The 25,340-nt window shown below is 38.5% G+C and overlaps 1 protein-coding gene across 8 annotated transcripts in view; it reads right to left on the bottom strand.

Annotated features, from left to right (window-relative positions):
• IQCK (IQ motif containing K) overlaps positions 1–25,340 on the bottom strand; it is a 135,670-nt gene that overhangs the window by 88,754 nt on the left and 21,576 nt on the right. For all 8 annotated transcript variants that reach the window (XR_013168047.1, XM_077141717.1, XM_077141718.1 and 5 more), the window contains exons 5-6: positions 2,121–2,173; positions 1,909–1,986 (exon numbers count right to left, since the gene is read on the bottom strand). Coding sequence is in view for 7 of the 8 variants with exons in the window: in XM_077141717.1 (XP_076997832.1) it covers positions 1,909–1,986; positions 2,121–2,173 (131 nt within the window). In the remaining variant the exon portion in view is untranslated. The remainder of the gene's footprint in view (positions 1–1,908; positions 1,987–2,120; positions 2,174–25,340) is intronic.

Raw genomic sequence — 25,340 nt, 5'->3', positions numbered from 1 at the left:
ATTGTACAAGTTTGGAAGTGGATGGTAGTGATGGCAGCACAACATTGTGAATATAATTAAAAACAGCACTGAATTATATACATGAATGGGGCTAGAAGGGAAAAATTTAGGTCATATATATGTTATTAGGATAAAAATTAAAAAAAGAGAAAACATAGGACCGTACAACATAGTGTATCCTATTATAAATTATGGACTATAGTTAATAGTAAAATTATAAAAATGTTCTTTCATGAATTATAACAAATGTACCACACTGATGCAAATTGTTAATTATAGTGTGGTATGTAGGAAAAAAGAAGGCACCCTAATGTAAACTATCGACTATAGTTAATAGTACAATTACAATATTGTTTTACTGTAACAATACAATATTATTTCATCAATTGTAACAAAGGTACATGGTGGATGAAATTTTTTAAACCTAAATATTTAAAATAAAAAAACCTTGTAATAAGAAACAAGGTTTTCCAATGTCCTTCTCTTTTTAATGTATAGCTAATCTCAGATTTTTTTTTAAAAATCTGGTAATATCTAGAGTATTTTAACTTTCCAAACTGAGAAAGTCAGCCAAGAGTCGATTCAACTTGACATTCTCAGGAAGGGCCAATTTAAGTAAAAGATGTGACGCCTGAGAGCTGAAGGTCTAATTTAAGTTCATCCACTCTGTTTAATATGTGGTTTTGCAAGACTCACTCAATTTCCTGATGCCTCAGTTTCCTGACATTGTTCTTATAAAGGGTGGAATGGAAACATTTTTAAAGCAACAGGCTAAACATATACTATTTTCTCTAACTAGTACTGTTTTTTCTTAAAACTGTTCCTTAAAACAGTGGAACACTGCTTGAATTTTACCTTCTAAGTAAGGTCTTTCCTGACCTCTCTAAATAAAGTTATGTCCCCTTAATACTACGTATTCCCCTTTCCTGCTTTATTTTTCTTTATCCCACTTCTGCCATCCCCATTAGACTAGAAGTTGCAGGAAGGCAGGGATTTGCAGCTAGTTTGTTCACTGCTCTATTTTCAGCACCTAAAATAATGTTTGGCACATAATAGGTGCTGAATAAATATTTCCTACATGCCTGAATAAATTATGCAGTCTAGAAATGAAATACACTATATGCTCATCAAAAGGCATGCACTAAATGTAACTGAATCAATATGGCTAGATCTCAAAAACGCACATTTGCACTGAGTGAAAACAAGTTGCAGAATGACACATAGAGTTCCTCTTTACTAAGATGGAGCTGGTAATAGGCATTGTTATGAGAACTGAAATAATTCCTTCATGTTAAATGCTGAGAACAGTGACTTGGGCACTTAATAAATGCTATCTGCTTTCATCATCATGATTTTTATATCCATGATGAAGAAAATAGCTCATAGAAAGCTGTATTGCTAAATTTACATGGATGTAAATTAATTTTATGTAATTAACTTTAAGAGATCGGGAAGGATGCACAACATGCCTGATTGATTACATCTGTGAGAGAGACAAGACCTAGGGTGGAATGATGATCAAAAGAATTTCAACCTCTCATCTTCTAGTATTTTAAATGGAGAGTTGATGAATGAATTACTCGAATAACTAAAAAATAATATTTAGAAAAATTTAGTAGGTTTCCCTGAGGTATAATGACCTTCAGAGAGAGAAAAGAGATGAATTACTTAGGATAAGAATTTTTTAAAGCGGTTTTATTTCTAAAGTGCTTCTTGAAAAATCACTAAATGGACAGGATGTGCTTACACTAGACTGGAAATAACCAGAGGAAAAAAGAGCTACAAATATAACTGGCCTGGGGTCCTGGGTGGATTGCATGAGTTAGTTCCCCTGGATTGAAGAAAGCTATCATTAACACAATTTTAAAATTAGAAATTAATTGTTTGAAGCCTTGTGTAGCTACTTACTGGTGCTTCAGCCACTCAGCCACAAATGGAATGGAGAAGAATTCCGTGAACGGTTCATCTATCCTCTTTGGATTTTGACTGGTCATGGCGTCATATGTTTGATTGACACAAAAATAATAAACAAAGTGAAGTCAATTGTTGCTATTTTGCTTGCAAATTAATATCATTGAATTCTTACGGTCATTGGATATTCCAAAACATGAACAACTTACTTGTATAACCACTCAGTCAGAAAATCGCAGGCAATGAATTTGGTTCTTTTTCTCTAAAGAGAGAAGAGAGAGTTAAATTACATATTTACATTGACCACATGCCTGAAAAGGACAAAAGAAAAGAGATTAATTGAATGCTTGTGCTGGAGGAAATATGCATGAATCCTTTTTGAGGTACATAAGTACATTAATAAACAGTAACTCAGGCAATGTAAAGAATTTCGAAGCCATTTCTCCAGTTATCTTTGGATGAGCATATTTTCTGAAAGCAGACACTAATAAAAGGACAGTATATGTAGTAGAGGTTTACTACATGCTTTTGGAATTATCTCTAGAGGATTTTTTTATTTAAATCTAGACTTTGATTCTTGTTTCTAAGTAATTGTATTTATTGGTTTCCCCCAATCCATCAAGCCCTTAGAAAGCAGAATTTCAGGGGGCCACCTTCAAATGTGAAAGCCAAGCAAGTGGATATCATTGGCCAGTGTGACTGACTTTGTTAGTTATCCACCCAACATCCACTCTCCACTTCATCTTTATTAACAGAAACCTGGTTGCTTCCAAATGGCTAATTTGCCTCGCCAAAAAAGAACTACATTTCCCAGCCTTCCATGCAGTGAGGAGTAGCCATGTGACACAGCTCTGCCCACTGGGATAGAAATGGATGTGTTCCAGGGATTTCTTTCCCAATATAGGAGCTGCCCTTTCTTCCATGAACCTTCCCTCTACTTTTCCATTCTGGGGCACAGGCTGGAAGTGGAGCAGCATCTTTTGGACATGAATACAAAAGCCTCATGCTAAGGACAGTGGAGCAGGCGGGAAGAGGGAGCCTGAGCCTTTGATGACTCCTCAAGCCACAGGACTGCCCTGGGCCTGCCCTAATCTGGTCATCATGTTATGTGAGGAAAATTAAACTTGGTTTATTTTTGGTTTATTTGGTTTATTACCACTGTTCTTGAGTTTTTCATTACATGCAATTGAATGCAGTTCTGAGGATAGATAGCCTATAAGCCAAAAGGGGGATACAAGCCATGGAATAATGGAGAAGAAGGCATGCTGCAAACAGGAATGGGGTAGAGTCTCCTATTTCCACATAAAGTCTTTTCTTATACCCCAAATAGAAATCATCAACTCCTTTTAGAGAATTTCTTTGGAAATTGGGAGATAGTGAGTCCCTGCTCCGCTTTTCGAGAAAGTAGGGGCTAAGCACTGACTAAGTCTAGAGGTCCTGGATGCATGTGGAAAGATCCTTCCCAAGAACAAAGGCAGAGCATGCTGAAATTCTCGCTTGCCCCATCAGATCTATTTTTTTCTACCCTGCTGTGTGCCACAGAAGGCTTATTTTATCATTAGCATCAACAAGCTTCCTTACTATTTAGCTCAAGCCAGACAATGGGAGACAACAGCAGGAGATGGAGGGTGGGAGGAAGTGGGGAGAAAGGTGGGGTATGTATTCCCCTGGCTTCCTCCCTGTTGGGTAATGAGTCGGCAGTACCTACACGTGCATCTACCAAAACATCCACCCCTGTCTGGCTCCCTCTCCTACAGCTACTGCTCTTACTAAATCTGGAAACTGCTCTCTTCCTTTGTTCCTTCAGGCCAAGGAGAGGGAATGGTTTTCCAGCTATTACAAACTCTGGGTGCTTCATTTCTTGCGGGTTTCCCTTAACCCTGCTCACACCTTTGCAAATAATTGCATCAGTAAAATCTTCTCAATCAGCCCTTCTTGAGTGGGCTTCCAGTTTCTTACTGGAAGGCTGCCCAAAAGCAAAGCTGAGAGATAGAGAGCAAGACAATGTTCTGATGCCTCAAGTCCCAGCCATGCCTGAGTCAGCTGCCCCAGCTGGAGTCCTCAGTTACATGGGTCAATAAGCCCACTCACCCCCTTTTTTTTTTTTGTTTTAGCATAATAACAACAATAATAAATGACTTTAGAACCACACTAGCTAGATACTAACTACTCTATTAGGCCCTGTATCACTAGGTACTTCTATATGCATCTTCTCATTTAATCCTCATGACAACCACCTTACAGGGTTTTCCCAAATGAGAAGAATGGTGGCTTACAGAGCAAGTGCTTTGTCCAGTTAGGAACAAGGAAAACCTTCCCAGAAGTTCCCCAGCAGAATTCTCTTCAAGGCTCATTGACTCAAAATGCAGTACAGGCCCAGTTTAAATTAAACCAATCATGGATCACCTCCCAGGGCAGGAGAAGAGTCCAGCCACTCCTGAAGGATACAGCAGCTCTAATGAGAGCAATAAATTTGGGGTTCTATTAGCAAGGAAGATGGAGATGGGTATCGGGAAAACTACCAATGGCAGATTCCTAATGACATTGTATTAGCCCCTGGATCCAACTCTGACTAAAGCCAGAATCCTCTGGACTTTTCAGATATAGAAGCCAATATCTTCCCTTTTTGGCTTAAACTAGTTAGAGTCGGTTTGTTTATTGCTCATAATAGAGTTTTAACTACTATTCCTTTCTTCTTTAATTGGCTAACTCCCATTTGCCTTGGAAGATGCCTCCAAGAAGCCTTCCTAAGTGTTTTCACCCTTATCAGTTTCGGGAAGGCTCTCTCCCTGATTCTCTGTGTATCCCTCTGCACAGCACCTCAGACTGTAACATAATTGTCACCCACATGTCTATCTTCCCAACCAAAGGACAAACTCTGAGATGAGAGCACACTCTTTTTTTCCTTCATATTCTCAGTGCTCCACTGAGTGCTTGTGCAGAGGAGGTGATCAATGAACACTGAGAAAATGAATGAATTAATTCACTATTCAACCCTCAAGCGTCAAAAGCAGGAAAGAACTCAGTGCACAAAGATTCTGGCATGTAAAACTGGGAATTGCTAACATCATTCTGGACAATTTCCCTGCACTTTCTTTCCCTGCAATGGTTTATTATGAAAATTTTTCCCTTTTGTTTTTTACCCTTTCATTTTGAAATAGCCAACTCTCCTTTAGAGTCTAAAATGAGTTTGAAGTAAAGATTGTAGTGAAATTGATCCTCACCAAAAAGGGAAGTGTTACTTAAGATTGTTCGTGGAAAGCTTCCCTGCAGCTGTTTGTAAATAAAATAGGGTGATGCCTGAGTTGCTGGAGCTTACATGCAGGTTTTTAGCTCATTGCTGAAAACATTTTATTAAAAAAAATTATGCACGGCTGGCCAGGGTAATAAAATGAAATGTACTAGACCGTGGAATGGGGTCTTCCAAGTCTTCATTGTAAGGTTGGCTTCCCCTTCAAAAGCCATCTTTAACCAAAATAAGAAAATACTTGTGCAGCAATGCAAATATGTAACTAGCATGAGTGGCTGTACAATAACTTAAACAATCTGGCAATTGTAGGATAGCAGTGTCCCTCTCTTGTCCTACAAAAGATGCATTGTTCCCTTGGCATTTACTGCACTGTTTGGTGGTAAAGATTTCTTCTATGAAGGGAATGCAACTCAACTTACTCTATTAAATCAACTTTAAAAATAGCCAAATAGTCTCATGTATGAAGGTCATGCAGACAGATTTAATCACTTTTGATGCAAAGAAATAAAATGGAAGAAATTGTGTTTTCCTTCTGTCCTAGGCAAGTGTGGACGTGCTGTGCATACTCAGACATGCAGAACAGTGGGGGATATTGTTCAGCTCTAGTTTAGTTTAAAAATTATCTGCTGGGGAACTGAAAGAGAGAAGGAAAAGCAAATGAAAAGTTGTGGTGAGTGAAGAGATAAGAGAGGAAGTAATGGAGAGAAAAAAAATTAAAGAGTGAGATGAAGAGAGTGTGGACCCCCTGGGTAGGGGGTTATGTAATGTGGACAAATTGACTGAGTTCATACTTCCTAACAAGCAAAAATGCACAACTTTGGGAGAGCAGAGGACACAGCTCAGGCAATCTCAAACAAGATTAAAAGGCAAAAAAAAATTTTTAAACTGACATTAAAAGAAATAGACCAAGGATCGAGAAATGAGAACATCATCATGTCATCATGTGTCTGCAACTTGCTTTGAAATGCAGCCACAAATAAGATGGATGGATGGAGGGAAGGATTGATGACAGGTAGGTGATAAAATAAAGCAAGCAAAATGTGCATTGTAGAATTTAGGTGGTGAATTCACTCTGAAATTCTTTCACATCTTCTATTTGTTTGAAATATTTTTATAAGAGAATTTGGGGCTAGGGAGAACACCACCATGAAAGATCCAAATCTCAAAGACAGAAAGAGCAGAAATTAATTAAAAATTAATTTTTAGGTTGGAACAAATACGGTGGCAGATTGGAGGACTGAAGACTGGGAAGAGAAAGAACTAGCATTTGAAAGTAGTTGCATCTGTATCAGTTGACTAATCTAATTCCACCCCAAAAAGAAAAGTCAGAAGCAAATGCTCTTGCAGTGTTGTGAGTACAGTGTGGTTGGCTGTGATATTGTGTTGGCTGAGATTCTTTGGATTTGCAATGAATAGAAACATGCTCAGTTTACCACTATCACTGAGGCTGTGTAAGTTAGGTTAGGTTAGATTTTGCTGCAATAACAAACAGCTCCCAAATCTCAGTAGCTTATACCATCTATGATTTATTTCTCATCCAGTTTATATGAACATTTCAATCAGCCTTGGCTCTGCTCCAGGTTGTTTTGACTCTGGGGCCCAGGCTGACAGAGCAGTGTGTATCTGAAATATTCCCTCCTGGCAGAGGGAAAAGAATATGGCAAACCATGCTTTGATTCTATATGTTTAGCAATGACTTATGTCTCACCCATTCACCCAGAGTCACATGACCAAGCCTCTCTCAGAGAAAGGCCAAAAATATTTTTGAACAATAATATATTCTACTCCAGGGGGTGACTGTAAAGGTAGATGGGGTGATAAGGAGAACAAGAAACCATCCACTGCTGCAGAGCCAGGTCTCATGAAAGCCTTGGATTAGTGTTCAGAGCTGTTCTGGGCACAAGAGAGGCCCCAGTTGCCCATCAGTAGCTCTGGTGTCCTAACGAAAGTTCTAGTTTAGTCCTATATGGAACTTAGCTCCTTGGCAGCACCTTCTTTCTGTATTTGCTACATCTTCTTCTGCTGCTCTTTCACTCATTTTCTCTCTTCTCTCGGCTTTTGAAGTTTTCCACCTGTCTCTGGGTGTCTCTCTCATTCACCTGTCTCTGGGTGTCTCTCTCATTCTGTCCGTACCACCAACTATGTCACTTCTATGTAGTCTGGCAGCTCAACTCCCTGGAAGGGAGAATCTGATAGGGCTGCGAAGATACACGAGAGAGCAGGCCTGTTGGGCAGAGCCAGACCATTTCACAGCCACTTGCCATCCTACAGTGGCTGCGCAAAGGGCCTGGCATTTATTCCTAGTTCAGTCACTTGTGACTACGGTAATGGGGACAGGGACAAAGCAAGGTGCTGCAGTTAAGGGCTCTGAGCCCGGCTCACATTTAAAATATCACCAACTCCTTCCCAAGATAAGGTATTACTTTCAGCCCCCTGAGAATCCCCAGACATGACAAAACTGATCAGTAACTATGATCCTAAAAATGATCAAACACTTGGACCAGAACCAGATACCAAAACATCTCTCACAGTATTCAAACAGGTGTTCACATTTTTTTCACTGTTAGACTTTCATTAGAGAAAAACATTACTTCGCAAAAGAAGTTCAAAACATGTATTATTAACACAAAACAATGACTAAGATTTGCACACAGCGGCTTCTAAAAGTGACCTTGATTAAAAGGAGTAATGCTAAAATAATTTTACCACACCTTTCCTGCCAGAATCTATTTTTTCCACTCCTTACAATTTTTTTTTTCAAATTAAAGTCAAAGGTATTTCTCATTTCCCTTATTGGTCAAGGCCATGAAATGGATTTTCTTCCATTACTTACCAGCGCCCTAGTACTATTAAATAGATATTTAGGTATTTGGTTTAAAAGAAAAGAAAAAAAAAACAATAATAAATGAGTACTAGATGGGCAAAGAATGTAAAAAGAAAAAAAATTTTGTTTTACTAATGATTCATAGTAGCACATTTTAGCATTATGAGCTCATCAAGGGACTTGTCAGGAGTTAGAAAGTTTCCTGAAACCAAGAATTGTTTACAATACTCTTCATTGTAATGGAATTTGAGTAACCAAAAGCCAAAAGGGAAAATTTTATATTGTACGGAATAGGATAGGAAAATAAGTGGAAAGTCTTAACTGCCTCTATCCAGACTCCACATTTAAGGCTGAGATAAGGTTTAGTTCCAGTCACCATTTTACTCATGCGTAAAACTCTTCTGATTTCTTTTGAAATTAAACAAGGTGTCCCATTCCAGTTTGATCCTGTTCAGCAAATATTTACTGAAAACCTACAATGTGCCAAGTCCTGGGCTAACCCTAGAGGTAAGGGAATGAATGAGACATGGCCCCTCTGTGGTTACTCAATGTCCAGCAAACAACCCCCTAAACCCCCAAAGTGGGGAGTAGCTGAGATGGGTGGAAAAGATTAACCCCATCTCCAGCTCCCTACATCACAGAGCTCCTGATTCAAACCAATCCTGAAGCCTTCACTTTCTATCTCAAAACCATTTAGCTTTCTGAACCAGTAAATCTATCTTATGACTAAGCCCCAATTGTCTATTATCTTCCACATAATGAACTCTAACCAAGAGAGCTACACAGCATCGCTTCCACCTTCTTTTGATAACAGCAGCCTAAGTCCCTTTTGCGGATCCACTTTTCCCTAACTCTCCAGCTATGTGCTTTGAGTGGGGCTCCTTCGCTGGCCAAACAGCCCATGGAAAACCCCTAGTCCCAAGATTTGAATCAAAAATAGGTAACTGGCCTGAGTTGGCCCAATTAGAGGGAAACTCGGGGAAGAGACTTTCTTTCTTCTTTGCTTGAACATTATGGGATATAGGCTGGGGACAAGATACTGATATTGTGTGGGGGCGGGGGGACAGGTTGCAGGGCCACCTTTTTGAGGATGGAGTCAACCCCGAGGAAATAGAATGAAGAGATGGAGAACCAGGTTAGGACAGCATCAACCGAGCCCTCAGATTAAACTGCAGCAGAAGATGTCCCCAAGGTCTCTCATCTATGGAACCAAGAAACATTCTCTTTTCTGCTTACATCAGTTCAAGTGGAGTTTTCTGTCATTTGCAGGACCTGCCCTCAAAGAGTTAACTCCAGTAAATACAGGAAGTTAGCTCTGCCCCCTTAGCGCATGCAGCTGAAATAAACTCATTTGACTTTGCATTACTTTTTACTGCTAATAGAGGAATTTTATCAAAAAAGTGTTTACCATAAAAATCGTTAGCTTCTCTCTGAGTCCCAAAATGCTTTCAGAGATGCATCCAAAAGAATTTCCAAGTGAGGTTTACAAAACAGCCGCTAAACCAGCTCTGTTTAACACGGCAGCTCAATGAAGCTCTAATTAACTTCTCATCTCTTGGGTTCCAATTACGCTAATCCAAAGGCAAGGCCGGATATCAGGGGATCACTTAAGAACACCGACCCAACGGTAATGTTTAAACTTTATGATGATATTTACATATCTCAAACTTAATTTGCTCCAGAGGAATACAATCCAGTAGGTAGTAGAACAGGAATTGTATCATAGCCTTTTTATGAACCTTCAGTAAGAAGAATGTTGAAGGTCTTTTATTGCTATCACACATATATAACACAAATTTGTCATTTAACCATTTTTCAGTATACTGTTTAGTGGCATTAAATAGGTTTACAATGTTGTGCTACTATCACCACCTGGATGGTCTAATTTAACGATTGCTCAGCTGATTTCCTTCCCCCAAACCTTTTCCCCCTTCTAGCCCACCTAGGCTTTGGCCAGTGGGACACCTAGGAGGGCAGCTGTCACTGTACTGTCATAGGGGAATCAGAAGTTAGAAGCAGGCAAGTCTTCCTGATGAAAACTCTATTTCCACAAAAGCTCCTTTTTCAGATCAAATTTTTGTTTTTGTTTTTTGGCAAACCTAGCTCCACAGGCAGGCCTCCAAGAGACCAAAGGGTCTGGAGAATTCCCTTCAAGACCTGCCCTCTGCTTGGAGAAGGCACATCAGATCCTGTGCAAAAGGAAGCTTCTGGCATAGCCTCTGATGATTTGTCTGTCCTGAATCATATCCCCGTTCCTGCCTAAAAGTAGATGTATTATTTCTCTCACTGTTGACTTATCTCTCCTCCTTCTTGCCTTTCACATGCTGGCACGTACCTCTCTCCTCTGTCCCCACCTCCCAAATATTGATAATAATGGCAATCAGTTACTGAGCACGCGCATGTGCTAAGTGCTTACACAGGCCATCTCATTCACTCCTCGCAGTAGCTCCCACGGGGTGGGTACTTCATTATCACCCTCCCCATTTAACAGATGAGAAAACTGAGTCTCATAGAGTTTAAGAAATCTTCCCAGGGACCTAGAGCCAGCAAGAGTTGGAGAGGAAATTCAAGTTCCAACTGTCTTGCTCCAGCTCTTATACTTTTATCACAGTACTCTGTCCCAGCTCTCCAGATTTCTGAGTCTTATCTCCCACCCTTCAACCCCCCCCACCCCGTGGCCAGTCTCAGACCACCTCCTCCTCACATACTGCCCTCCAGCAGCCCATTCCTAACTCAGTGCAAAACCCTAACCTGGCTTCTCAGGTAAATTTAATCAGAAAAGAGGAATTTAAAATAGTGCTAACTCTAATGTAAATGGTGAACAAAAGCTGTTTTCAGGTCCATTTGAGCTAAAGTAATATGAATAAAATAATCTTTCCAAGAGGACAATAAATATTAGCTTCTGCTACAGAAATCCTTCTTCTTAGAAGCTTTTAAATTTCCCACTATATAGTTAAGAAGAAAGCGACAAGTCAAAGGTTATCTATACTGGCTATCAAGACGGTGTTAATGTAGATATGGGGACAGTAAAGGGCCACTGAATTACAAATGCAAATGCCACAGGGGGACGTCGAAACTTAAATGAGGGGTCCGGGTCAGGTGAACACTGTAGCCAGCTGGAGTGGGAGGGACAGTCCCACCTGCAGGGGGCAGCAGCGTCTCACCTTCACCTGTTAACATCCTAGAAACCTGGGTCCGGATTGCCAGGTATTTTTTTTTCCAAGAGAAGATGGGAGTCTGGATTTTTATGTAAAATTGCTCTATTTAAAGAAAGAACCCTATGTCTGGATCACACTGATATCAATTTCCTGGTTTTGATATTGTACTTCGGTTATATATAATTGGGAGAAAAATGGGTGACAGGTACCTGGAACCTATCTGTACTATTTTTGCAACTTTCTCCAAAGTTAAAAACAACAACAAAAAAAAACATTGTGAAGTTTAAAACAAAAACCACATCTTTGGGTCTTAGATTTGCACCGTGTTCTATGGTGTGTGTGCAGGGGTGTATGTATGTGCTTTTGATGGTGTGAATCTATTGTGTACCCCAGAAAAGCCATGTCCTGTAATCCTCATTCAGTACTGCTGGATCAGACCTTTTTTTATTGTTTCTATGGAGATGTGGCCCACCCAAATGTGGCATTAACTTTTGATGAGATGGTTTCCATGGAGATGTGTCTCTACCCATTCAAGGTCGGGTTGCATACTGGAGTCCTTTAAGAGGGGACCATTTTGGAAAAAGCTTCAGGGCCATGAGAGCCACTAAAACCAACAGAGCCAACAGAATGGAGAGAGTCCCAGGGAGGCTGTTGAAGATTCCTGGAGAGAAGCTAGCAGACTTTGAAATTTACTTTTCCAGCTGACAGAAAAACCCTGAACGTTTTCGGCCTTCTTGAACCAAGGTATCTTTCTCTGGATGCCTTAATTGGACATTTTCATAGCCTTGTCTTAATTTGGACATTTTCATAGTCTTAGAACTGTAAATTTGCAACTTAATTAATTCCCCTTTTTAAAAAGCCATTCGCATTCCGGCAGCTTGCAAACTAGAATAGTGCTGTTTAAAATAATGTCTTACTAAAAATATATTGGTGATAAAAAGAAGAAAACAGATACTAATCTGATTGGTACACCTTTCAACAGAGTTGAAAAGAAAACAGAAGCGTCAGAAGCAATGTCACCAACAAATACAGCTTCTGAGTCTCAGTTTTCTCATCTGTTAAGTGGAAAGGATGAAATAAGAGAAGGTGTGAGGATGAAATTGAGATACTTATCCACACTGGCTCCCTGCAGAGTGACACTCTGAACTCACAAGTGACTTACAAATAGCCTTTGGGATTCTAACATGCTCATAAGCAATAGATCCTTCTGTTCTGTTACACTTTGTATGATGAATTACTTTTCTAGTTGTGTTCAAAAGTACTGTAAGTATCATGCAGATGACCTCAAGTGATGGGCTTCAGTTTTTAAGGTTCCCTTTGAGCTTATAAAACACTCCTCCTTTGAGGAAAAAAAACGAAGCTGGAGGTCTCACGCTGCCGGACTTTAAGGCATATTATGAAGCCACAGTGGTCAAAACAGCATGGTATTGGCATAAAGATAGATATATCGACCAATGGAATCGAATAGAGTGCTCAGATATAGACCCTCTCATCTATGGACATTTGATCTTTGATAAAGCAGTCAAGCCAACTCACCTGGGACAGAACAGTCTCTTCAATAAATGGTGCCTAGAGAACTGGATATCCATATGCAAAAGAATGAAAGAAGACCCATCTCTCACACCCTATACAAAAGTTAACTCAAAATGGATCAAAGATCTAAACATTAGGTCTAAGACCATAAAACAGTTAGAGGAAAATGTAGGAAGATATCTTATGAATCTTACAATTGGAGGCGGTTTTATGGACCTTAAACCTAAAGCAAAAGCACTAAAGAAGGAAATAAATAAATGGGAGCTCCTCAAAATTAAACACTTTTGTGCATCAAACAACTTCATCAAGAAAGTAGAAAGGGTGGGAATGTCAAATGGTGCAACCACTGTGGAAGGCAGTTTGGCGGTTCCTCAAAAAGCTGAATATAGAATTGCCATACGACCCAGCAATACCATTGCTAGGTATCTACTCAAAGGACTTAAGGGCAAAGACACAAACGGACATTTGCACACCAATGTTTATAGCAGCGTTATTTACAATTGCAAAGACATGGAAACAGCCAAAATGTCCATCAACAGAAGAATGGCTAAACAAACTGTGGTATATACATACGATGGAATATTATGCAGCTTTAAGACAAGATAAACTTATGAAGCATGTAATAACATGGATGGACCTAGAGAATATTATGCTGAGTGAGTCCAGCCAAAAACTAAGGGACAAATACTGTATGGTCCCACTGATGTGAACGGACATTAGAGAATAAACTTGAAATATGTCATTGGTAAAAGAGTCCAGCAGGAGTTAGAAACAGGGTAAGATAATGGGTAATTGGAGCTGAAGGGATACAGACTGTGCAACAGGACTGGATACAAAAACTCAAAAATGGACAGCACAATAATACCTAATTGTAAAGTAATCATGTTAAAACACTGAATGAAGCTGCATCTGGGCTATAGGGTTTTTTTGTTTGTTTGTTTTTTGTTTTCTTTTTTTTGTTTGTTTGTTTTTTGTCTTTTTACTATTATTACTACTTTTATTTCTTTTCTCTATATTAACATTCTATATCTTTTTCTGTTGCGTTGCTAGTTCCTCTAAACCGATGCAAATGTACTAAGAAACGATGATCATGCATCTATGTGATGATGTTAAGAATTACTGATTGCATATGTAGAATGGTATGATTTCTAAATGTTGTGTTAACTTTTTTTTTTCCGTTAATAAAAAAAAAAAAAAGAAAGAAAGTAGAAAGACAGCCTACACAATGGGAGACAATATTTGGAAATGACATATCAGATAAATGTCTAGTATCCAGAATTTATAAAGAGATTGTTCAGCTCAATGACAAAAAGACAGCCAATCCAATTACAAAATGGGAAAAAGACTTGAACAGACACTTCTCAGAAGAGGAAATACAAATGGCCAAAAGGCACATGAAGAGATGCTCAATGTCCCTGGCCATTAGAGAAATGCAAATCAAAACCACAATGAGATATCATCTCACACCCACCAGAATGGCCATTATCAACAAAACAAAAAATGACAAGTGCTGGAGAGGATGCGGAGAAAGAGGTACACTTATCCACTGTTGGCGGGAATGTTAAATGGTGCAACCACTGTGGAAGGCAGTTTGGCGGTTCCTCAAAAAACTGAATATAGAATTGCCATACGACCCAGCAATACCATTGCTAGGTATCTACTCAAAGGACTTAAGGGCAAAGACACAAACGGACATTTGCACACCAATGTTTATAGCAGCATTATTTACAATTGCAAAGAGATGGAAACAGCCAAAATGTCCATCAACAGACGAGTGGCTAAACAAACTGTGGTATATACATACGATGGAATATTATGCAGCTTTAAGACAGAATAAACTTATGAAGCATGTAATAACATGGATGGACCTAGAGAACATTCTGCTGAGTGAGACTAGCCAAAAACTAAAGGACAAATACTGTATGGTACCACTGATGTGAACCGACATTAGAGAATAAACTTGGAATATGTCATTGGTAACAGAGACCATCAGGAGTTAGAAATAGGGTAAGATAATGGGTAATTGGAGTTGAAGGGATACAGACTGTGCAACAGGACTGGATACAAAAACTCAAAAATGGACAGCACAATACTACCTAATTGTAATGTAATTATGTTAAAACACTGAATGAAGCTGCATCTGAGCTATAGTTTTTTTGTTTGTTTTGTTTTGTTTTTTTATATATATTTTTTATTTTTATTTTTTCTCTATATTATCATTTTATTTCTTTTTCTGTTGTCTTGCTATTTCTTTTTCTAAATCGACGCAAATGTACTAGGAAATGATGATCATACATCTATGTGATGATATTAAGAATTACTGATTGCATATGTAGAATGGAATGATTTCTAAATGTTGTGTTAGTTAATTTTTTTTAATTAATAAAACAAACAAACAAACAAACAAAAAAACACTCCTCTTTCCACTACCCTCACGTTCAATCTTTTATTTCAGGAAGAATTTTGTTCTTATTTTATTGCTGCATTTCATAGCAGCTGTGCCAGCCACTGAGCTAAGCACTTTAAAGGCATCCTCTCATTTAATCAGGACTAACACCTTACAGAGCAATTACTATTATATTTCTATTTTACAGAGAAAACTGAGGCTTACAAGGTTACAAGGTGCAAAGCTAGCACGGTCCAAGATCACAAATCCAGGAGGAGGTGAGACTCAGCCCGAAACTCAGGTCAGCATGGCTCCAGGGCTTCAAAGGGCCAGAGAGTAAATAATTTGTGCTTGTAGGCCATACAGTTTCTGTAACTACTCAATTCTGCCTTTGTAGCTTAAAAGCAGCCAAGGACAATATGCAAAGGAATGGGCATGGGTGCTTTTCTCATTTGCAAAAACAGGTGGCAGGTCCTTCAAGGGGAAGTACAGCAAATCCATAGTACTTGACTTCTGAAATGGAGGTTTGTTTTCAAGAAACCTTTATTTTCCCTCTCATCTCTATTTCCCAGATAACATTATTCTAAGGGGTTGTTTTGGTTTGCTAAATCTGTCAGAATGCAATATATGAGAAATAGGTTGGCTTTTACAATAAGGATTTATTAGCTTACAAATTTTACAGTTCTTTAACACCATGAAAATGTCCAAATTATTGCATCAAGAGGATGATACCTTCTCTAAAGTCAGGCTGCCGGCATCTGGGACATGGAGGGCATCTGGCATATGACCCACCTCTGCTGGTCCTTCTCTCCCACATTTTGTTGCTTTCAGCTTCTGGTTTTAGTGGTTTCCTCTCTCAGCTCCTCCACTCTGGGCTCTTTCTGTGTATCCATTATCCTCTCATTAAGGACTCCAGTAAAAGGATTACAACCTATCTTGAATGCGCTGGGTCATATCCCAACTGTAATAACCTAACCAAAAGGTCCCACCCACAACAGCTCTGCATCCATAGGAATGGACTAAAAGAACATTGCCTTTTCTGGGGTACATAACAGCTTCAAACTAACATAGGGGTTAATAGTTTAAACATCTTTTGGATCTGGAACTATGTTTTTCCTGATCCTAAAAGGTACTGAGAGAAATGCAGTACTGTAAACAACCAAGAAGGTAGACGTGATTTAAGATATGTTCTTTTTCAAAAAAGAATCCATTAGATGTTATTTTCATTTCTATTTAAAAACGGCCTCCATTCTTTAGACAGAAATTCTCAAAAGAAGTCAGGGAGACTTTCTGGCTTTTTTGTCGTTGTCATAAGCTTTGATTCTAGCAGCTCTGTAAACTATGTAGCTCTCTCCATGTTGATTTCTCAGGTTCTAAGCTTATCATCATTTCTAAGGTTTATGCTTTGATTTTTGCATATATATGATTTTTTGAAAGTGCTAGTATTTTTTAAATGATCAGGAAAGTCCATCCTTATGGTCACCTGTAAAATCCAGAAAGTAGTAACAGTGATACCATCCTTCATCCATTCAGGCAACAATTGGTCACCCAGAATGGGCTGTGGGGAACAACGTTCCTTTTTCCAGACTTGCTATTTTCTAATCATAACAGCAAACATGGATTGAGGGCTTTTTATGTGCAAGGCACTCCTTTAAGTTTTACTTAACTAATTTATCCTCACAACAACTTCATATTATTATTAGCCCTAACATATTATTAAATTGTTATTATTCGCATTTTGCAGATTAGAAAACAGAGGCTTCTCCCTCTAAGCCAACTGGCCAGGTGAACTCTCTGTCCTCCTCTCCTACATGGGACATGACTCCTAGAGGTGTAAATCTCCCTGGCAACACGGGACATGACTCTTGGGATTGATCCAGGACTGGGCATCTTGGGATTAAGAAAGCCTTCTTGACCAAAAAGATGAAGAAAGAAATGAGACAAAATAAAGTTTAGTAGCTGAGAGATTTCAGATCTAGAGTCTAGAGGTGATTTTGGAGGTTATTCATATGCATTATATAGATATCCATTTTTAGTTTTTAGTGTATTCAAATAGCTAGAATACATGAAACTGTTAAACCGTATTCCAAGAGTCTGATTCTTGAAGATGATTGTGTAACTATATAGCTTTTACACTGTGATGGCGTGATTGTGAAAACCTTGTGGCTGATGCTCTCTTTATCCAGGGTATGGACAGATGAGTAAAAAAATAACGACAACCCCCCCCCCCACACACACACACACACACAAACAAATAATGGAGGGAAGATAAGGGGTAGGAAAAATGGGGGTAGAATGCAATACCAGTAGCCATGGGGTTTTTCTTTTTATTTTTATGTCTTTTTCTGGAGTGATGTAAATGTTCTAAAAATGATCATGGTGATGAATACACAACCATGTGATGATATAGTGAGCCACTAATTGTAAACTTTGGATGGATTGTATGGTGCGTTAAGATATCTAATACAAATATTTTTTAACAAAGAAAAAGAAAGCAGAGGCTCAGAGAGGCTAAATACCTTGTCCAAAGTCACTTACTAGCAAATGGAAGAAGAATTTGAACCCAGACAGTCTGACCTCAGAGCTAGCCCCTTCACAACCAGCCTCATTTAATCCTCTCAAGAATGCTGCCTGTGGTTTACAATTGAGTAGAAGAGGGAGTTCCAGGCAAATTAAGTAATTTCCCTGAAGCTACCAGGCTAGATAGAGCCAGATGCCAAACCTACCATCTGCTGCCAAAATCCACATTTAATTTCTAAAATAGTGTGTGAGGTAAACTGTGAAAATGGCTGCCATTCTCCACCCTTCCATGTATTCAGACCCTTTGCAATGTGACTTTACAGCACATCCCATCAAGAGGTGGAGTCTATTTCCCCATACCTTGAATCTGGGAACTGGGTTTTTTTTACTTGCTTTGGCCAAAACAATTTATGGAAGGAGACTGTGCCAGTTCTGAGCCTTACTCTCAAGAGGCCTTGAAAGTCTTCCACCTGACCTCTGCCCAGCCACCCTATGAACAAACCAGGGTTAATCTGATGAAGGATGAGAGACCAAGTCATTCAGAGATGATCCATTTGGCACCCAGCCTACCTGCCAGCTGACCACAGCCATGTGAGATAATATGTCAGTGCCAGAAGAACCTCCCAGCTGAGCCCAGCTCAAATTGCTGACTTATAGGATCGTGAGCTAAAGAAGCAGTTTTTGTTTAAATCCACTTTTAAAAAAACCCTCTACTGTACTAACATATATACAACCTAAAATTTGCTGTTTTAACCACTTTCAAGTGCACAATTCAGTGGTATTAATTATATTAGCAATATTGTGCTACCATCACCTATATCCATTACCCAAACTTTTAAATAATCTCAAACAGAAATTCTATACCATTAACTCCCCTTTCTCCTCATTCCCTGGCTCCTGGTAACATACAGTCTACTATCTTTCTTTATGAATTTGCTTCTTCTAGGTATTTCATATTAGCAGGATCATACAGTATTTGTCTTTTTGTGTCTGGCTTATTTCATTAAACATAATGTCTTCAAGTATGTATATGATATACATATACATACGTTTTTGTTGTACGTAATAGAAGTTCATTCCTATTTGTGGCTGAATAATATTCCATTGTGTGTATATACCACATTTTTTGTTAATCCATTCATCTGTAGATGGACACTTGAGTTGTTTTTCACTCTTAAATTACAAACTTTTGAGGTGGTTTATTATACAGTAAAAGCTAACTGATGCAGTTTATAATACTTAAAATGTAATTTAAAGCCAAATGGTAGTGTCCCCCTTATTCAGTGGTCAGTAGAGACCAGCCATCTGGCACAAACCATGCTCACAAAAGCAAGAGGACAAAGCCTCAGGCCAGTGAAGGAAAATCCTGCCACAAAGCTACTGACCTTTATTTTGTAAGCTATGAGTTCACTTTCAGGTCAGAGCTTGTTGATTTTTTTTTTAAACCCTTGTTCTTTGAGTATGACTTTGATTTTTAGAAACAAAAAGCAACTCCTAGCCAAGTTTGGGGAATGACGTTTTCAATGCTGCTTTTTTTTTTTTATTAAAAAAAATTACAAGAAAGAAACACAAACATTCCCAACACATACACTCAGCAATTCACAATATCATCACATAGTTGCATATTCATCATCATGATCATTTCCCAGAACATTTGCATCAATTCAGAAAAAGAAATAAAAAGACAACAGAAAAATAAAAAACAGAAAAAAAAATTTACATACCATACCCCTTACCCCTCCCTTTCATTGATCACTAGTATTTCAAACTAAATTTATTTTAACACTTGTTCCCCCTATTATTTATTTTTATTCCATATGTTCTACTCATCTGTTGACAAGGTACATAAAAGGAGCATCAGACACAAGGTTTTCACAATCACACAGTCACATTGTGAAAGCTATATCATTATTCAATCATCATCAAGAAACATGGCTACTGGAACACAACTCTACATTTTCAGGCAATTCCCTCCAGCCTCTCCATTACATCTTGGTTAACAAGGTGTTATCTACTTAATGCGTAAGAATAACCTCCAGGATAACCTCTCAACTCTGTTTGGAATCTCTCAGCCATTGACACTTTGTCTCATTTCACTCTTCCCCCTTTTGGTCAAGAAGGTTTTCTCAATCCCTCGATGCTGGGTCTCAGCTCATTCTGGGATTTCTGTCCCACATTGCCAGGAAGATCCACACCCCTGGGAGTCATGTCCCACGTAGACAGGGGGAGGGTGGTGAGTTTGCTTGCTGTGTTGGCTGGAGAGAGAGGCCACATCTGAGCAACAAAAGAGGTTCTCTTGGGCGTGACCCTTAGGCCTAATTTTAAGTAGGCTTGACCTATCCCCTGTGGGGTTAAGTTTCATATGAACAACCCCCAAGACTGGGGGCTCAGCCTATAGCTTTGGTTGCCCACACTGCTTGTGAGAATAACAAGAATTCAACTTGGGGAAGTTGAGTTCTCCCTCATTCTCACCATTCCCCAAAGAGGACTTTGCATATACTTTTCCGCTTACTGATCAAATCACTCTGGGATTCACTGGGGCATCTAGCTGGACAAACCAACAAAATCTCATGTCTTACCCAAGGTTCCATGTACTTATGTTATTCAACCATGCTATCTACATAAGTTATATTAGGAAATGCACTAGTTGAAATATAAATCTTGTACCAAATAAACATTTTTTGCTTTAGTCCTACACATAAGTTGAAATTTTAAAATATTAATTACCATCTATTTTCAGCACCCTGCAGTAATGACATTCCTTTGTTCTTCCTCATGCAAAAACATTTTTAAAATTTGTACATTTAGTCACTGTCATTATACACTCTAGACAATCCTAGATTATACCATCTCAATCTTTGTCATCATCTTTCTTTCTGATTTCATTTGTGCCCCCAGCCCTCTTCCCTCTATCATTCTCACATTCAGTTTCATTCAGTGTTTTAACACAATTGTGTTACAGTTGGGTAATATTGTGCTGTCCATTTCTGAGTTTTTATATTCAATCCTGTTGCACAATCTGTATCCCTTCAGCTCCATCAATGCTGCTTTTGATAAAAAGAAAAAGGAAAGAAGCATGACTCTAAAGTTATAATAAGGTTTTCTTGTACAGCTTACAAACTGGATCTGAGAACAATTTCAAGAGTTGCAAAGGGAAGTATTTTCAGTACTCACGACTTCCTCACCATGAAACAGTAGAAATGAGTGCAAAATTCTGGAGCCAGACTTCTGGGTTCAAACCCTGGCACATCCTCTTAGTGGCCATGTGAACTTGGGAACTCTGGGCCTCAAGTTCCTCATCCACAAAATGGGGAGGATAAAGCCACCTTTCACAGGGTTGTTGTGATGATTAATTGAGCTCACATGTGTGAGAAAGGGCCTGGCATAAGAGGAGGACCCTACAAATGACCGTTATAAAAATATCATTGGCCATTGATGAATGGGTCTACCTCCTGACACTCACTTAGATGGTTACTGTTTGGTAATGGTTGTGGTAATTAAGCAATAGTCTTCACTTAGAGCCATCATTCATATTTATGCGCTAAATTCCAAAATGTGAAATTGGGATCTGCTGTCTGGACTCCTTTAAATGTCCTGATCTGTAATCAAACATAAAGGGGGGGTGGGGGGGTGTTGACTGAACTCAACTCTGACCTACAGGAGGCTTCACCACAGGCAAATAACTTGTAACAGGACATTTTTCAGGTAAAAAGCCAGTTACTTCCACTAGTCATCTACCCAGGATAAATGAAAACATATGTTCACACAAAGACCTGCACATGAATGTTCTTAACAGTATTCCCAAAGTGGAAAAAAACAAAACAAAACAAAACAAAACTGCGGTATGTCCACACAATGGAATATTATTCAGCAATAAAAAGGAACGAAGTGCCATTTTGGGTATTGAGAGTGGTTCTAGAGGAACAGAATTTAAGTCTGAGTTTTCTGACTTGGTTTCAGAGTTTCTGAAGTTGATCCTCTAATCTGATTAGATCAAAGGCACTAATGGCTCTATTTCCAATGCTCAAGATGGCACTGAGAATCCAATGCATGAATCGGCTAAATAAAGATGGACAAAATATCACCGTTGCATACAGCGATTCAAATGCTTCTAAAAGGAAAGGCTCTGGGCAGCCCTGTATTTGATACCTTAGGATCTTTTTGTTAAGTTAATGATTCTAATGAGATTAGTTGACTGTTCCTAAATATGTTGGACCTCAAAAGCATTAAACTAAGTGAACGAATCTCAAAAATATCACACTAAGTGAATGAAGACAGATATGATTCTATTTATATAAATATCCAGAAAATATAAATCTGTAGATATAGAAATTAGATTAATGGTAGCCTGGGGCTTGGAGTGGGAATGAGGAGTGACTGCAAATGGGCATGAAGGTTCTTTTTGAAATGATGGAAACGTTCTAAAATCATATTGTGCTGATGATTGTACAACTCTGTAAATTTGCTCCATTCAAAATGAGTGGATTTTATGGTATGTAAATTATAAGCCAATGAACTTGTTTAAAAATGTTTCTTAATAGGGTCCTTATTTAATGAATTAGTTCTGCTGTCCTTGCTTATCCAGTACATCCTACTGCTCCACCTTTCCCATTTCTCTGGTTCTGGAACAGGTTTATCTCTACCCCTCAGCACCTAGGACATTCTCCAACCCCCACTTGTTTGGAAACCTGTTTAAAGCATTTTTTTTCCTGCATCTTGACTACCTCAACTCTCTTTTTGGCAGCATTTTTGGCTATATGCCCTTTAGGATCATGGTGTCATACCTGGGGTAAAAAGCATTCCTGCCCCCTTTGTTAGCCTGTGGACTCACCTTGAATGGAAGACCATCTGTGGGGTCTATGTCTGACCCACTTTAGAATCAACTAAAATGATCCCTCAGCCCTTCTGGGGAACAATGGAGAATTATAGAAAGTAAAGAATATACTATTACAAACAACTATGAAGCCACCACCCACAATGGACAACTGTTAACATGTTGTCATATTTGTATAGCTTAGTGATATAAAATAAGTAAAACATTATAGAATATTAATTTCTGTTGTCCCACATCCCGAGTTCCAATCTCTCTCCTCCTACTTTCCACCCCAGAGGTCACCATTATCATTTTGATCATTATATATCTACTTATACACATGGGTATCTAGGAATAAGACATGTATTTGTGTGTGTGTCCTGTAACTTGCTGTCTTCACTCAACAATTTGTTTTTAGATCTAGCTATGTGGATTTTTTTTAAAAGAGGAGGAAAAACTTTCATTTTTTATGGAAAGGAGAAGAATGTTCTCTAGGTCAAGAATCAATTTTATGTCAGTTGTACAAATGTCTAATTTAAGAAAGAAATGAATACTTTGATTCAAAAGGCTCTAAAATATTTCATCATTAAGAAAAGTGACTTCAGGTTTTAAAAAAAGCAACACATTGAACTAATATAAATCCATGAACCTAGTTTATTATTCTTCACAAAATCCATAATTAAGTACCGTTAGGTTAGGCAATATATCCTTTTCCAGCATTTGGTCAGATCAGCTAAGAAACCTTGAGCAAACCATACAACCCTCCAAGTCTCAGGAACTTTGTCTATTAAAGAGGGCACTGGGGGCAGGCCATGGTGGCTCAGCAGGCAGAATTCTTGCCTGCCATGCTGGAGACCCAGGTTCGATTCTAAGTTCCCTTTTATATCCCTTCCAACCTACAGATTTATAGAGAACTATCAATCTTATGTAATCCTTTTGAGAATGAAGTGCTTCATCTCAATGTATTTTCAGATCAATAAAATCCCTCATTTAATTACTAAAGCTGTATTTTTAACATTTTAAATTTTACTTTAAATTTTATTCTGAATGTTTTTCCCAGTCATCTTCCCCGTCACCTTAAAAGAAGATGAGGGTGGGTAAAAGGATAGTTCAATGGTAGAATTCTTGCCTGCCATGCAGGAGACCTGGGTTCGATTCCTGGTCCATGCACTTCCCCCAAAACAAACAAACAAGCAAAATAAACAAACAAAATACAACAAACAAACAAAAATTCAACAAATGGTGTTGCAATAATGGAATTCTCACATGGAAAGATAATGAAATGTGACCCTACCATATAGAATACAAAAAAAAAAGATGAGGTATGACATCATCTCTTAACTTCATCATCTCCCAGACATAGCAGCTGGCAGGAGTGATCAGCAGACCTGGTTTGGACCCTGGTTCCAAGTCTTTGCAACTATGGACCAAACTCTTGAGTCACAAAATGAGGAGGATACCAACTGTCCTATCTCTTATTATTTTAAAGATCAACCAACTTATATCAAAATATCTGTAAAATACAAATTACCATACAGACATAAAAGATGAGTTTGGTGGACCCAAGTTGACTTTCTCCTCATATAAAGCCCAGATATTTTTTACAAAATATATGTTCTTCGACAGGACTTGAGCATTTAGGGTTCTGATCGTTTGGTCACCTGACTGATTTCCTGTAGCCATTTTGTTCTAATTCCTATTTGCTGCTTTATCTTTTAATTGCAACAGACCTGAGTTTCAGTTTGTCTTTCTTAGAGTCTAGAAATCTAATCTTTAAATAGGAGGAAACCAACACCCAAATGTCTCTCTGTTACTTTAAAAAATGTGGAATCACTATTCTTTTTTTTTTTTTTTTTTCTGTATGCTGTATGGCGGGGTTCACATTCATTCTTTTTCCAGGTGTGTTCCCTGTTATTGCAGCACCATTTGTTGAATTTTTGTTTGTTTTTATTGGTTGGTTGGTTTTTTGGGAAGTGCATGAGCTGGGAATCGAACCTGGGTCTCCACATGGAGGTGGGAATTCTACACTGAACTACACTCACATCCCCACTATTCATTTTTAAAGAATGGTTTCCTAACTAGGCTAGGCATTAGACTCACCTAGGAAGGTTTTCGAAAATTGTATTTCTTAGAGATTGTGATTCAGTGTATCTTTGGCAGGACCTAGGGAAACTCTTGTTTTTCAAAAGCTCCTCCAGGAAATTTCAATAATCGATTAATTTGGGTCTCACAGCTTTGTCCTCTATTTCTTCTCTAGGATTTTAGTAGCACCTAGTTTGTTTTTAAATACAAATATTTCTCCTTGCATTAATCACAAGCACATTCAAGTAAATTGCCCATGAGCTTGGCTCAGATCCCAGGATTGTTTTCTGCTTTACTTGTAGTTGGTCCCAGGTACATGAAGACCATCTTACTACAATTGCCACTGTGAAATAAAGGATGGTAGAACTCGTCCAAATAACAGAAAGATGGCTAAGCTAGCTAATCAGTATTATTATAAACCATATGGATAATTTATCAGCTACAAAATATTACATTGTATGAAAAGATTTATTAATATATCCTCCTGTTGATGGACTTGAAGGTTGTTTCCATTTTCTTGATATTTCAAGTAATGTTGCATTTTAATGTCCTTCTTCAGAGGTGTTTGTACACAAGAATTATTAGTTTTTCTAGCCTGGGTAAAGACTCATGAAATTTCTAGATCATAGAAATTGATATGTGTATTCTCAATTTTAGTAGGTTCTGCCAAAACTTTTCTCCAGAAGGGTAGCACCAATTAATTATTCGCTAGTGCATGAAATTCTCTTCTCCACAGTTCCATCTCCATTTTGCATACAGCCAAACATTTTGCCAATCTATGAGAAATTATCTCATTGTGGTTTTATTCTGCATTTCCCTCATCAAGAGTGAGGCTCAGCATCTTTTGATTTGCTTTTGGTTAT

Source organism: Tamandua tetradactyla, chromosome 23 (genome assembly GCF_023851605.1).
Source record: "Tamandua tetradactyla isolate mTamTet1 chromosome 23, mTamTet1.pri, whole genome shotgun sequence".
NCBI lineage: Eukaryota > Metazoa > Chordata > Mammalia > Pilosa > Myrmecophagidae > Tamandua > Tamandua tetradactyla.
This window is presented reverse-complemented; position numbering and strand designations above follow the sequence as displayed.